General features: G+C 32.6%; 1 protein-coding gene across 1 annotated transcript in view; it reads left to right on the plus strand.

Moving 5' to 3' along the window:
* Positions 1–3,572: 3,572 nt before the first annotated feature.
* The window catches only part of LOC143064829 (uncharacterized), a 113,529-nt gene continuing 101,201 nt past the window's right edge, over positions 3,573–15,900 (plus strand). The window contains exons 1-2 of the mRNA XM_076237961.1: positions 3,573–4,247; positions 8,967–9,057. Coding sequence (XP_076094076.1) covers positions 3,786–4,247; positions 8,967–9,057 — 553 coding nt within the window. The 5' untranslated portion in view covers positions 3,573–3,785. The remainder of the gene's footprint in view (positions 4,248–8,966; positions 9,058–15,900) is intronic.

Below are 15,900 nucleotides of genomic sequence, written 5' to 3' on the forward strand. Positions count from 1 at the left end.
TGGTACTTATGACGCATCAGAGAAAAATTAAGCAACAAAGCAGTCGTTTTATTGCCGTTCTAATACAATGTAAACAAACCCACCAGCACAGAATCAGGACCCACCAGCACCTGACAGGACCAAATCACCAGCACAGAACGTTCTCTCGCAGGACAACCATACCCACCGTGTAATTCTTAGTGAAGTATACGGGTAAATTCGTTTACGGAAATTTATACACACTTTATCATTAATATATGTAAAAGGAGATTTCTGGACAGTCAAATAATAACAAGTCCATTTCATCTTAGTCTAGGGTTCTTTATGATGTAATCATATAATTAATATAAACCCTACAAAATATAACAAGATACATATTAAACACATTAATCTAAAAATACTATATCATACTCACAGTGTAGATACTATTCTGTACGCTATCCGGAAGTCGCGATTTTCGAAGCGATGATTTCCAACTGGCTAACAGGACGGTTTTGCCTACGGTAACTTTTCTCATCATTTGTTACCTCCTATATCTACAAAGTGCTTTTAACATCTTCAAGGTATATATAGCATCATAAATATGAGTAACTGTAACAAAAACATGCATTAGAATATAAAATATACATGTGCATCACATCAACTTGGTAGAAAAAAATGAAATCGATGGACAATTTTGCTCTCGTAGTACAAAGCAAGTAATCTTTTATTGCAAATATTTGCATCAGTTTACAGTTAAATATATACTGTTTCAATATTCTTTTCGTATTTAAGTAGAATATTCGTATTTCCCATAAAAAAAATATGTTTTCCTTGAGGATCCCAAAATAAATTACTGTACGATCAGTCTAGAACTGACTGTATTCTAGAAGCGATTTCAGATTTTTTGACTGTATGACCAGTCGTGATTTTGAAGAAAAAACAACAGCAATTTGAAGGTATATACGTGTCTATGTGATATTATGAACTATCTAGGGAATTATAACGTGTAATTATTTTCATCAGACAATACAAATATATTTGAATTTCTGATGAATTTTTTAGTTATGTTCTGTAAAATAAATATTTACTATACTATATATAGAAATATTAATTTTCGCGAACCATTTAGGTCACGGAAATTCCAAAATATGGCATCAGTAAGGAGAGTTGTACAAACAATGTAAATACACAGAACCCCATCCAAACTTGCTTTAACTAATAGTATTCATCTTTTTCTATTTTATATGTACTAACAACATTCCATTTTTCTATAATTTCGATTAAAAAATTCCAAAATCTGAGTTAAAACAGGTCGAATGCCCCAAATAAACGTTGTCTGATTGGTTGAAGTACTGTGGCGTCGATGATAAGCATAGAAAGCCTCGATGTAAAGCACAAGCCTCGATGTAAAGCACACGCTTCACAGGAATAAGGAGAGTTTTACAAATAATGTGAATACACAGATCCTCCATCCTATTTATGTTTTGCTGAAAATGTTGCAGTGTTCATCATTTCTGTTTTGATTCTGCTAACAACATTCCATTTGTTCTATAATTCCGATTTAAAGATGTGGAAACCCGTAATAAAAATAGATGGCCTCAATGATTTAAAAGCAACAGCGCAAAAAAATTCCGTTAATATAAACATGTTGAACTTCGACCCTGAGTTAATAAACCGATTCACAATAAAGATCTCCTTGCGCTCAAATGTAATTCTTAGTGAAGTATACGGGTAAATTCGTTTACAGAAATTTATACACACTTTTATCATTAATATATTACCAGGCTTTTGCATATTCACGTTTTTTATGTTCAACTTTAGTCAAATTCAATTCTATACATTTTTTTTACGTAAAGCAATAGGAGTAAGAATATTATTTCGCGCCAATTTAACCAGCCATCACCACCATCATCAAAATTATTTACCGTTATCTTTGTGAAATTTCAGTTATATAGTTTATTAATTAGAGAAATTTTGGTAAGTATTACTTATTAATGTTAAGGTTCTACTGATGTGCTTCTCTAGACCTTTTTGACGGTCAGTTTTATCCCATTTATCTCAATATTATCCCCGATGACAGAAATGTCAACCCGACCTATTCGTGTCAAAAGTGAAAATCGATCTATTTGATGAACTAATTTCTTCATAAACTGTGCATGCATTATTTCTGTATTATTTGATAACCAATCACATTCACGTTGCATGTTTGCATGATATTGGGTTATGTATAATTAGTGGATTGTAAGGGCGATGCAACATGTGAGGTCTGCGCGATCACGTGACATTATTATTTGTAAACAAACATGCTCCCCGTGTAACACGTGTCTGAATTATCCTTTCAAAGTGTTATGAATCTTTCAATCACTATTTTATGATGTATTTTTCTGTTTTTAGTTTTGCATATCAGTAGTCAAAGTGAATTAGACATAGTTCTGAGTATTTTTTTTTTAAATTAGTGGGTAAGTCTACATATAACTTCATAAGTCATTATTTAACTGAAGTCTAATTAGTCCTATAACATATGACCTCGGGGGCATTATTTACTATTTCTATTTACTGTTCTGATTTTTTTTTTTACTATCAATGTGCCGGTTTTTAATTAAATTGGTATTTTCATACATATAATATTAATGTGTGACCTGCAACCTGCAAGCAAACTTCAACCCACAACCTGCAACTTGCAACCTGCAACTTGCAACCTGCAACCTGCAACCCGCAACCTGCAACCCGCAACCCCAAACCTGCAAAATAGCACTTCCCTGAGTCCTTGACATCAAGAATAAAAATAGACGCTCCAATACTTTGCATAATCATAAGAGATTTTTGTAATCTACCTTTTATTAAAATGAATATTTTTGAAACCCTCTTTATAATCACAATAAGAGCTATAGACATGACTTTTTTTGTTTTTTTGTATATTTGATCGTGTACCTGTGTGGTCCATACTGTCTAAACGGCACCTCCTCTGTATCTATATTTTTGTCCTTAGCTCGGCAATCTCTGGCCCAGTCCTCGAAGTTATTATATGAATAGCACATATCTCCGGCCTTAGCTTGTCTACTCGCTCCAGCTTGATCTCGGCTGATACGAAAGGGCTTTTGTGCAGAAATAGTAGGAATAAAGCTCTAGTCGTTATGGCGGGTCTTGTACGGCCTTGTTTTTTCTTTCCGTATTTGCCGACTAGATCATTTTGCTTGTTCAATATAAACTATAAAGCAAAATGTTTTGTTTTATTTTACATGTTTTATGCCCAATTCAACATTAATTTATTCTATTGCCACTGGCGGATCTAGAAATTTTCATAAGTGGGGGCCCAGTGACTGCCGAAGAGGGGGCCCGCTCCAGTCACGCTTCAGTGATACCCTTTATAAGCAACCAAATGTTTTCATAATGCCCCCCCCCCCCTAAAATCCGCCACTGATTGCAGTTTCATATTAAGCGATAAGGTCTATCATTCTCTATTCTGTAATTGATTCAAAAGACGGAAAATCAATTTACAGGTATTTTTCTTTTCCTGACAAGTGCACTTGAGCGAAATCAGGTAACTTCATTGGCGGAAGGTTTTTTAAATAGCCAAGATTTGGTATTTAGTCGGATTACAAATGGCGGCCTACAGGCGTGCAAAACTATTAGAATTTGATTGTGCAACACATTATAACATGGCCTTATAGTTGTTATACCATTCGTTTAAAGAATGGTAAGTGGAGTTCCTTGTGATGATATCGAGAACAAATAATGTGTGCATAACAGTGTGCTTAACATTCGATCATTCTACACATGAAACAATTTTAAAAGTTTGAAAGCGAAAGTTAAAATTTGAAAGGATGGCAGGACTGCGACCAATCTTTGATAAATACAGTCCAGAACTTCGAGAAAATATTAAAGTGGAAGATATTCTTACCCAACTTGAAGTATATTTTCCGGAAATAAATCGCTTTCGAAATTCAGACAAGAAGGAAGACATTAATATCTTAATAGAAGTAATTGGAAGAATCGATGATAATGGCAATAATGATTTGAGTTGTTCTGTAAGCTTTTTGAAATGTCTACAAATGTCGAAAGCTTCATGTATACGTTTAATTGCAGAGCAAATAATATCTGAAGCCGAGAAAGTTTTTCCTGATATCAGACTACGATTTTTACCACCATCATTATCCTTAGCGGAATCGGGAACCAAAATACACGAAACTCCATGCAGTTATCTCAGAGGTGACGTAGCAAACGTCAAACCGCGAAGTTCTACACAAAGTTCGGATATTGGAATTCCTTCTACACGTGGTGATTTGGTACGTAATCTTTAACGGAACAAATACATACATGACATACATGTATATATATAACATAATTTTGTTATGTTTGATACTTTTATTTTTATAATGTGAGTTATCCTACTGGTAGATGTATATATGCACAATGCATCCTAAATTGGTATAGTACTATATTTTTGGCATTGTGCACTTATAAATAAACATTGGATTTTATTGTGTTTAAATTAAACTCTATTTCTGTATTTTGGATTTTTTTCTTCTAAAAATAGAATAATGTATATAACTGCATAGAACGTATGATTAATGAAATTGATTCTTTAAAATTGCTTCTTTGTTTATTATGTTATACTTTTAGAGTTGTAGCACAATACAAAGATTTTATAACTCCAACTCCCAAGTTTTAAAATGCTGTAACTTTCTTATATTATATAAATAAATTATGCTAGAAAATTTATAAAAGTGGTATAAAAGCTAACAGATTACTCTTTCAAATTAATGCTGCAATGTTAGTATTATGTTAGTATTATGCAACAATTATGTAACAAATTATAATGTTAACTGTGTCTAAAATATTTTTCACCAAATTTCCACTTTCAAATAAAATTAGCTTCTGCATAGGTATCCCTAGAGGGTTGATTTTATTATATGTTGTTCCTATGGCCATATTCTACAAAAGAGTGTCTAAGATTTCAGATAGAATGTATAGAACAAATTTTACACCTAATTCAACATTATCTTCTTTTAGGAAATACGAAATATTTTATTAAAGAAAGCTCAATTATGAACATAATCATTAATAGCATAGATACAACAAAAAATAACATTTAAACAATCTTAACTAAAACTGATCCTACACAAGTATCAAGGTATGTGTGTTCCAAGGGGAGTACCTCTAGTGTAAAAAATATAAGTAATCATTTTACATATTATAAGCAGCAAACAAAAATTTCACACTTATATTCTAAGTAAAAAACATGTTTATGTACTTAGCTATACTTTTACATACATCAGTGTCTTCATTACTTAACAACCACATAAACTGAGAATCAATATTTGTGGAATTAGTAATGTTTTTATTTAAACAGTTGTAGATTAACTCCTTCCTTAAATGAGAAAATTTTTGACAACTTAATAAAAAATGTAACTCATCTTCAACCAAATTTATATTACAGTTCTTACAGATCCTGTTATCTATAGGAGTTTTTGGTATAGTGTATCTACCAAATTCAATATGAAGTTTATGACTGCTGGTTCTGAACCTTGTCATACTTACTCTATCATTATCATTATTTACAACAGATAAATATTTTTCAAATTTAAAAATATTCTTGAATAATCTATATGTTCTCAACTTATCACTAGTTTGTAATTGCTGAGACCACTGTTTTTCAAATTTACACTTAAGACACTTTCTTAATACTAACAAAAAAATATTTTTAATAGATTTTGGATTCTTATAAAAGTGTGACAATCCACATTCATTCAAAATACATTTAATACAACTAAGCCAACACTGTTGGTTATTATCTATCATATTAATATTTTCAGCTAGTAAAGCATCTTTAGGTTTATCATTATATAATCTAATCCAGCACTTAACCATTGACATAATAATATCAATATATAATGGAAAACGGCCTAGCTCACCATACAATATTCCAGTTAAAATACAGCTTTTAATATGATAAAAAGAAATTGTTTAATATTTACATGAAATTTTTTACACATCGTCATGCCTTACCTACTACTCCCGACATTTGAACCTGTCATTAAAGATCTTGACCGATTTTTATCTGCTTTTGAAAAGAAAACAATATACCGATTTTCCTGGACCCAAAGACTAGGTTGGTAAAGTAATAGATCGTCTTATACTGAAGACCAAAGTTATGGTATGTTGACCCTACCCCTTAAACTTTTAATTCATAAAAAAATCTCTTTGATAAAGCTTTTGTCCACACTAGGTACAAGTTATATTTAAAGGCAATTGCCTAAAGTTGTTTGGACATAAAGACCCAGGTGGGTAAGTTACGGATCATGTACAATTGATGTTCGAAGTATGGTTATGGTGATCCTAACCCTCCCATTTTTAATTCTTTATGAAGTCCCTACGGCAAAGCTTTTGTCAACACAAGGTTATATTGAAAGGCAATTGCTTAAGGTTGCCAGGACCTAAAGACCAAGGTGGGTAAGTTACGGATCGTCTACAATTGAGGTCCAAAGTTAGGGCATGGTAACACCACTATTCCCATTTTTAATTCTTTATAAAGTCACTACGGCAAAGCTTTTGTCCACACTAGGAACAGCTTGTAGGCAATTGCTTAAAGTTGTCTGGACCAAAAAAGCCGGGTGGCTTTAGTTACGATCGTCTACAACTACAAGGGTACACACTTTATGCTCTTCCGAATCAGCAAGGGCATAACAACACTTAGTAAATGAAACTTGATAATTTATATGTCAAACAGACATTTTTTTTTCTAAACAAGAGAAGAAGTTGTCAACTTTTCTGTCGGACAAAAAGCAATCTTTGTATAGTTTTATGGCCTAGCAAGCGGTGAGGCATTGATGTTTACAGTTTTCCCTTTTAATTAGATTCCTATAACATCTAGAATTTGAAAACCAGATTTAATTACAGATCGTATCATGCTTTTATTAGGTTTGTTTATTTTGTTTCAAACGATTTTTTATACGACCGCAAAATTTGAAAAATTTTTCGTCGTATATTGCTATCACGTTGGCGTCGTCGTCGTCGTCGTCGTCGTCGTCGTCGTCCGAATACTTTTAGTTTTCGCACTCTTACTTTAGTAAAAGTAAATGGAAATCTATGAAATTTTAACACAAGGTTTATGACCACAAAAGGAAGGTTGGTATTGATTTTGGGAGTTTTGGTCCCAATATTTTAGGAATTAGGGGCCAAAAAGGGCCCAAATAAGCATTTTCTTTGTTTTCGCACTATAACTTTAGTTTAAGTTAATAGAAATCTATGAAATTTTGACACAAGGTTTATGACCACAAAAGAACGGTTGGGATTGATTTTGGGAGTTTTGGTTTCAACAGTTTAGGAATTAGGGGCCAAAAAGGGCCCAAATACGCATTATTCTTGGTTTTCGCACAATAACTTTAGTTTAAGTAAATAGAAATCAATGAAATTTAAACACAATGTTAATGACTACAAAAGGAAGGTTGGTATTGATTTTGGGAGTTTAGGTCCCAACAGTTTAGGAATTAGGGGCCAAAAAGGGACCCAAATAAGCATTTTTCTTGGTTTTCGCACCATAACGTTAGTAAAAGTAAATAGAAATCTATGAAATTTAAACACAAGGTTTATGACCATAAAAGGAAGGTTGGTATTGATTTTGGGAGTTTTTGTCCCAACAGAATAAGGGGCCCAAAGGGTCCAAAATTAAACTTTGTTTGATTTCATCAAAATTGAATAATTAGGGTTCTTTGTTATGCAGAATCTAACTGTCATGACTGTGTATGTAGATTCTTAACTTTTGGTCCCGTTTTCAAATTGGTCTACATTAAGGTCAAAAGGGTCCAAAATTAAACTTAGTTTGATTTTGACAAAAAATGAATCAGTTAGGTTCTTTGATATGCTGAATCTAAAAATGTACTTAGATTCTTGATTATTGGCCCAGTTTTCAAGTTGGTCCAAATCGGGGTCCAAAATTAAATTTTGTTTGATTTCATCAAAAATTGAATAAATGGGGTTCTTTGATATACCAAATCTAACTGTGTGTGTAGATTCTTCATTTTGGGTCCTGTTTTCAAATTGGTCTGCACTAAAGTCCATAGGGTCCAAAATTAAACTTAGTCTGATTTTAACAAAAATTGAAATCTTGGGGTTCTTTGATATGCTGAATCCAAAAATGTACTTAGATTTTTTATTATGGGCCCAGTTTTCAAGTTGGTCCAAATCAGGATCTAAAATTATTATATTAAGTATTGTGCAATAGCAAGTCTTTTCAATTGCACAGTATTGCGCAATGGCAAGAAATATCTAATTGCACAATATTGTGAAATAGCAATTTTTTTTAAATTAGAGTTATCTTTCTTTGTCCAGAATAGTAAGCAAGAAATATCTAATTGCAAAATATTGTGCAATAGCAAGATTTTTTTTAATTGGAGTTATCTTTCTTTGTCCAGAATCAACTTAAATCTTTGTTATATACAATATACAATGTATATTCACTTTTTACTACCAACTGATAAATTAAAATAATCTTTACCATTCAGTGATAACAAGCAGGTTTTTTTACATCTTAATATTTTATGATGTATTTAAATGCGTAGTTATTGTTGCAAACTCCATTAGAAATTTTAATTGAGATTAGTTTTGGAATAAGGGAAAGGGGGATGTGATTAAAAAAATTGGGTTCAATTTTTCTCATTTGAAATTTCATAAATAAAAAAGAAAATTTCTTCAAACATTTTTTTGAGAGGATTAATATTCAACAGCATAGTGAATTGCTCTAAGAGAAAACAAAAATTTTAAGTTCATTAGAACACATTCATTCTGTGACAGAAACCTATGCTGTGTCAACTATTTAATCACAATCCAAATTTAGAGCTGAATCCAGCTTGAATGTTGTGTCCATACTTGCCCCAACCGTTCAGGGTTCAACCTCTGCGGTCGTATAAAGCTGCGCCCTGCGGAGCATCTGGTTTTTTTTTGCGCAGCACTTTTAATTTATTAATTTATTGTGATGATATTACATTATTTAAGATATTTTGTAGAAATTTCTAGCGGCGAAACAACAGTCTCATGGCCAAAACAGCAGAAATAATGTAACGCTGTCTCAATATGAAATTGGCCGTTTTTGTGCTGGTACGTGGGTAATTATAAATACTACAATATCGTTGTTAATTCACAGCAAACACTCTGACATTGACGTAACTGTGCAGCTGGCATCATTACTCATCACTACTTGCACATTATGTTTGATTTACTTTTGATTTTGGTATGTTGTATTTTCACCAATAGCAGCATCGAAATTGAAATAAACTACAGGGAGGTTTTTTCAGGGCAAAACAATCTCCAGAGCGTATTGTCTCACACTGCAATAATATGAATATTGAATTATTTGTTCTTAGTTCTTAGTGCCCTTGGTATATCAAGGTCTAATGAATAGTAGCAACCCGTCTGAACTAAACGATCTGTGCAAACTTATAAGAATTATTATTAAGGTTCATGTGGACCCTATGGCTAAAATGGCCGTATTTTCACCTCAAAATTTTCTCTGAGTACAGGCAAACCTGTGCATCTGGAAAAGTTTTAAGGCATGGCATGCCCTAGATAAATAGAATTCAAATGCATTGTATGATTTAGAAAATTCATAACTTAACTGGATTTTGCCGTACACTTTTTTTCGTCTCTGCAGAAGATGATAAAATTAACAAACAGTTGAGTTTACCTTGATATGGTCCACTCATGTACACAGTTTAAATAACCAATTATTGTCAGGTATCTATTGTCCGTCTAATGTCCATGTCAATTAAAAATGCTCACTTTAATTTTTACCTGTGGGGAAGTTCTCAAACCTGTTTCCCAACTTAGTTTATTTTGGCACCTTCTGGAGGAATGAAAAAAAGTGCACGGCAAAATCCTGGTAAGTTTTTATTTTTCTAAAACATCAAACATACTTAAAATAGGTTGATCTAGGGCATGCTATGCCAGAAATTTTTTACAGATGCGCAGGTTTGTCTGTACTCAGAGTAAATTTTTAGGTGAAAATACGGCAATTTTAGCCATAGGGTCCACATGAACCTTAAAGTCATATGAAACGAGTGACCGGTGAAAAATAATGTTAATCCAATTATTGAACCAATGCATACATGTATCATAAACTTAGTCTTCTGTGCACGATTTTACTTTTTTTCGCATAAATTTCGTATAATCGTCATTTTTTTTCAATCGGTCAGTGTTGTGTAAATATAGCAGGTAATTAAAGTTCGTGTTTTGAAGCCGAAGTTTAACGATTGTCACCGGTTTGTAAACAATCAACAAAGAAGGATGAATATTGAGCACGTGTTTAACATGTGCAATCAGATAAAAGTCTATTTCAATGACAGATCCATGCGTATTGCGATCACCGTACTTTTACGAGAGGGTCACTAGTCTATGGAACGCTATGACTGCCTTATGTTAATGATCAGCATTATATGCAATGCTCACAAAATTATATGCAGTGCTCACAACATTATATGAAGTGCTCACAACATTATACGCAGTGGTCCAAAACAGTATATGCAGTGGTCACAACATTATATGAAGTGCTCACGACTTTATATGAAGTGCTCACAACATTATATGAAGTGCTCACAACATTATACGTTTTTTGTTGATGAAGGTGATGATCGGTGATGTTGATGATGATGTTTGATGTATGATGAGATTGATGTATGATGAGATGATTCGGTAAACTTCGGGTTTGTTTTAGCGGAAAATTACCGAATCCATAATTCGTTATGCCCAGCAAACAAATTTAAACAGTTATTAAAGTCATGGCATGCAGTATACAATATTTAAAACTGATTGAAATAAGGAAATTAAGAAGTGTGATCAATTTACCACAAATTTATTCCACACCAGGACAATTTAAACTTATTTCGATTATCATTTTTATCACATTCACAACTTTATATGTATATACTTTAAGTGTTTAATAAATTGCTTCGCCGAACGCAGCTGGATACGACCGCAGAGGTCCAACCCTGAACCGTTGGGACAAAAATGGACACACTATTCACGCTTGATACAGGTCTGAATTTGGAATGTAATTAAATATTTGACACATAATAGGTTTCTGACACAGAATAATTGAGTCGAAGAACTTAAAACTGATTATATAATTTGAATTATACTTATTTTTTTGGTTTTGCACTTCGCTGTTGCGAATTGCCCCATACCCCTCGAAAAATTTACAAAAAATTACCCCCCTTTCTTTTGTTGATTTTGTGCGATACACTATGCTGTTGCATATTGACCCCGAACCGAAAAAAAAGAAAATGTATCCCCCACTTTTTTGGCCCAAAAAAGATATGAAGAAATTTTCTTTATAATTTTCTGAAATCTGATATGAGAAAAAAATTTCTTTACACATAATTTAAAAGCAGTGTCAGAGAGGTAATCAAACATGTTTGGATTACCTCAATATATTTGGATTACCTTCCTTACACTGGTTTCAAATTGTCTTAATTGGCCATTAACCAAGAAACCCTTGTTTCCCCCTCTTTTTGGCCTCTAATTCCTAAACGTTTTGAGCCATAACACCTCCCCTCCACCCACCTTAACAAGCAAAATTAATCATAACCATCCCTTTGTGGTATGGAAACTTGTGGTATAATTTCAGAGAGATTTATACACTTAAGGACTGGAAACTACAAAAATGTTCTAATATCTGTTAGAAGTATACTGTTCATTTTTTTTTTATTAATCTTGGTCAGCGATGTTATTCGAAATAGAATTTTACTTTAAAATTTAATCTTATTTTAAAAAGGCATGACACAGCAATGTTAAGTGCAAAATAACTAGTTAGTAAATTTAAATCCTTTTAAGTATATAATTCGGACTTTGCTATACATAAAAGTCAAATTAGTTTCGACAATTTCCAATTTTTACCCCGTGAGTGATCCATATACAGGAGAAAGAATCCCCACAGAAACAATCAAGATCCATCGTCAAAAGTAACTTTCGAGATAACGAAAAATATTCAAATATGAAATTTTCAACCTCTTACATTGATCCAAAAATGGGATATGGAAAAAAAAAATGTTAGCAAAAATAACAGAAATCCCCAGACTATAGACAAGCTTGTTTGTGAGAAGAATTAGAACGCCAATAACAACAACGAGAAGAATTCACAGTAAAACAATACTAGTAGTTCTCCATTAATATAATTATATTACAATTATATTGACATAATAACGAGTATCGGTTTTTTTGTGTGCTTCTGTAACAAAATTTTGTGTGGACCTTCAATAAAATCAAAGAAGTGCTCAGTAACAAAATAGCATTCCTCTTTTATGTGTTGTTGCTATCATCTGGACCTTAAGGTGGTACCTAACACTACAGGGAGATAACTCTGTAAAATCAGCTTAACGTTTTAATTACGTTGTGTTGTTAAGGTAATATTAAGCTTCTCAATGATCAAAATTAGTGTTTGTCAAACTGCTATATAAACAGTGTAATTTTTCTGACAAAACGGTTGGTTCAAAGTTTTTGAAATTTTTATATTCTTGTTAAAGGGTCAAAGTAAATACTTTGTTAAAATTTTATGAAAATTAAACGAGCCAAATTTATTTTAGTGAAAGTGTTGGGTACCACCTTAACACACATTAATGTATCTTAACCAGAATTAATTTAGGTCAAGTGACTCTTTTTTCATGGACAATCGTTACTATCCAATAATAGTAAATCATTCTTTTTTACTCACAGTTTGTTTCAATCTTTACCTAAATGCAAAACTTAGATGTTGATTTTTAAATTTTTTATTACTGTGAAAGTACTTTTATTCGTGGGGTACCAATTTTAGTGGTTTTCGTGGATGACTTTATCCACGAATTTAAGTGTCCAACGAAATAAAATAACCATTGTCTAAATCAAGACCTGGAATGATCCCAATCGGTAGGTTTGACTACTGATATGACATGTATGATCTAGTCTAAGAGAAGATATTGAATAGCACCAACTCTGAGAATACTTTAATAGCAGTCACAGAACTATAACCGCATGCAGGATCATACCCATTTAATCTTTAATAACCTAAAATGTACAACTTTTGTTTTTGATCAATGAAAGTCAGATTTCCGGTATTGATATGCTAGTATGATAAAGTGTTCATTTTATATCCTCATAGTTCTCGTACATCTAAGAAATAAAAAATTTATGCTGGTCTTGATTTTGCTAAGAATTATTTGGCAATTCATAGCATTTTTTTATGTTACTGTTTTCTTTAGGTGACATGTTAATGGCCTAATTAACACCTTTGATGGTCTTTAATCTGTTGATCACTTTATCATGGGTTAATTAGTGTTATCACTACGATTTACACGGGTCAATGTTTACTTTGCAATTTCCTTCAATCTAGACTATTTGTAACCCTAGTTTCTAAAGGCTTCAATTTTTCAATTTTTTTTTTTTTAGAAAACTAAAATCCACGAATTTAAAAACCCACGAAGATGTAAATATTGCTCAAACCACGAAAATTGATACCCACGAATTAAAGTACTTTCACAGTAGTTGTTAGTTGTTAGTGGCTTTGAACTAGCTGTCAGTAACTGCGAGTACTCTCAGATCAGTACTTAGTGTCTTTTTGTTGTTGGGATATACAAGTTCCCGGCCACGTTCACTCTGTTTTTTGTTAGATGTATTTATATTTGTATCCATCTGATGAGTTAAGCCTTTTTTCAACTGATTTTCATAGTTCGTTCTTATGTTGTTCTGTTACACCACTGTCCCAGGTTAGAGGGAGGGTTTGGATCCCGCTAACATGTTAAAAACCCGCCACATTCTGTATATATGTGTCTGTCCAAAGTCAGGAGCCTGTATTTCAGTGGTTGTCGTTTGTTAATGTGTTACATGTTCGTTTTTCGTTCGTTTGTTTGTACATTAATTAGGCCGTTGGTTTTCTCGTTTGGAATGTTTTACATTTATCATTTCGGGGCCTTCTATAGCAAAGCTGACTATGCGGTGTGGGCTTTGCTCATTCTTCAAGGCCGTACTGTGGCCTATAGTTGTTAATTTCTGTGTCATTTGGTCTCTTGTGGAAAGTTGTTTCATTGACAAGCATACCACTTTTTTTTTCATATATTAACCGTGCAGACTGACGAACAAATGTAGTAAACGTCCCCCCTCCCCCCCCACAAACTCAGTTTTCATAAGAGATGATACCTATAAATGAAAATGTTAAACTGGGTCTTAAAAAGGTAATTTTTTTCTTGTGAAAGTTTATTTCTCTATACAAATATTTAGAAGACAAACTGCTTGGCGAGCTACAACGCTTGTTAAAAATTGGAATAATTGATGTAAAGTTATGTTAAACACCTACAATGAAATGCTTTAAACTGCATTTTCCATATCTGTTAGATACTTATTATGTAAAAATGCCAAATTCTGAAAATTGATGCCAATAATGACTCTATCATGACATATATAAGCTAGCGTAATATGGCACTTAGTTGTTATAGAAAGCTGACTATTTTATTTAAAAGGTAATTAAGCTTTTTAAAACTGAGAACTGACTATAAAGTGGCACCTTGCTAAAGTTCTTCAGAAGAAAATGAACTCGAGGCATATATCATACAAATTTTCCTTCGATATTTAATTAACTAAAATTTTCATTATTTAACTTGCATATGCCATGCGTATTTCTTACGATGAACATAACTAGTTCATTCATTCACCTCTTAGTTTCATATTTTCCTCAGAATGAACTTCCAATAAATTAATAAAATTATATCTGTCCAATTGCAGACAATAGCAGGCGTTATTTTTTTTTTCTGATATAGTTTTCAATCGAATTGCCTTGATAACAAGACTTCAATAACTGTTTCAATTTATTTGCGGGGCACTATCAATTATGACTATTCGGTAATTTCCGCTAAAAAAAACCCGAAGTTTGCCGAATCATCTCATCATACATCAATCTCATCATACATCAAACATCATCATCACCATCACCGATCATCACCTTCATCAACAAAAAACGCATAATGTTGTGAGCACTTCATATAATGTTGTGAGCACTTCATATAATGTCGTGAGCACTTCATATAATGTTGTGAGCACTGCATATAATGTTGTGACCACTGCATATAATGTTTGGACCACTGCGTATAATGCTCACAACACTGCATATAATGTTGTGAGCACTGCATATAATGTTTGGACCACTGCGTATAATGCTCACAACACTTCATATAATGTTGTGAGCACTTCATATAATGTTGTGAGCACTGCATATAATGCTGTGAGCACTGCATATAATGTTGTGAGCACTGCGTATAATGTTGTGAGCACTGCATAGAATATTGTGAGCACTGCATAGAATGCTGATCATTAATATAAGGCAGTCATGGCGTTCCATAGAATGTTGTGTGACTCTTTTATCTACTGATCATAGATTATAAGATAAGATCACTAACGCATTGACAATAAATGGTTATGGCAACAAATTAAAGACAAACTACAATAACATATATACAATGAAGGAGTGACAGTGAATAATTCTGAGAGAAATATATAAAAATAAAAGAGAAGCATATACATTACTAATCAAGTACCTTTTAATAATGAGTTTCTCAACAACAAGCATTCATTCAAATAGTTGACAACAATTTTTAAAATTGTTTGGGAATTACTATTTAAAATTGATATACTTAGTATATATATATATATAAGCAAGTTCTATGATAAAGAAGGTAATTTGTTGTTCAATAGAACATTATTTATTTTTTTAATGAGGTTATCTCTCACATAGTTATAGGAGGAACATTTTAAAAGAAAGTCTCCATTGTTGCAGCAAAGACATACCCTACTCTGCTTTGGTATTTTTATATATCGCCCTCTTTCAATAGATAAAGTATGAGCACTTAACCTCAATCTACACAATGTTGATCTATCACATTTGGATTTGCATTGATCAACATTCGAGGGTCTTTTATTTGGTTT

This window comes from Mytilus galloprovincialis, chromosome 2 (assembly GCF_965363235.1).
Source record: "Mytilus galloprovincialis chromosome 2, xbMytGall1.hap1.1, whole genome shotgun sequence".
NCBI lineage: Eukaryota > Metazoa > Mollusca > Bivalvia > Mytilida > Mytilidae > Mytilus > Mytilus galloprovincialis.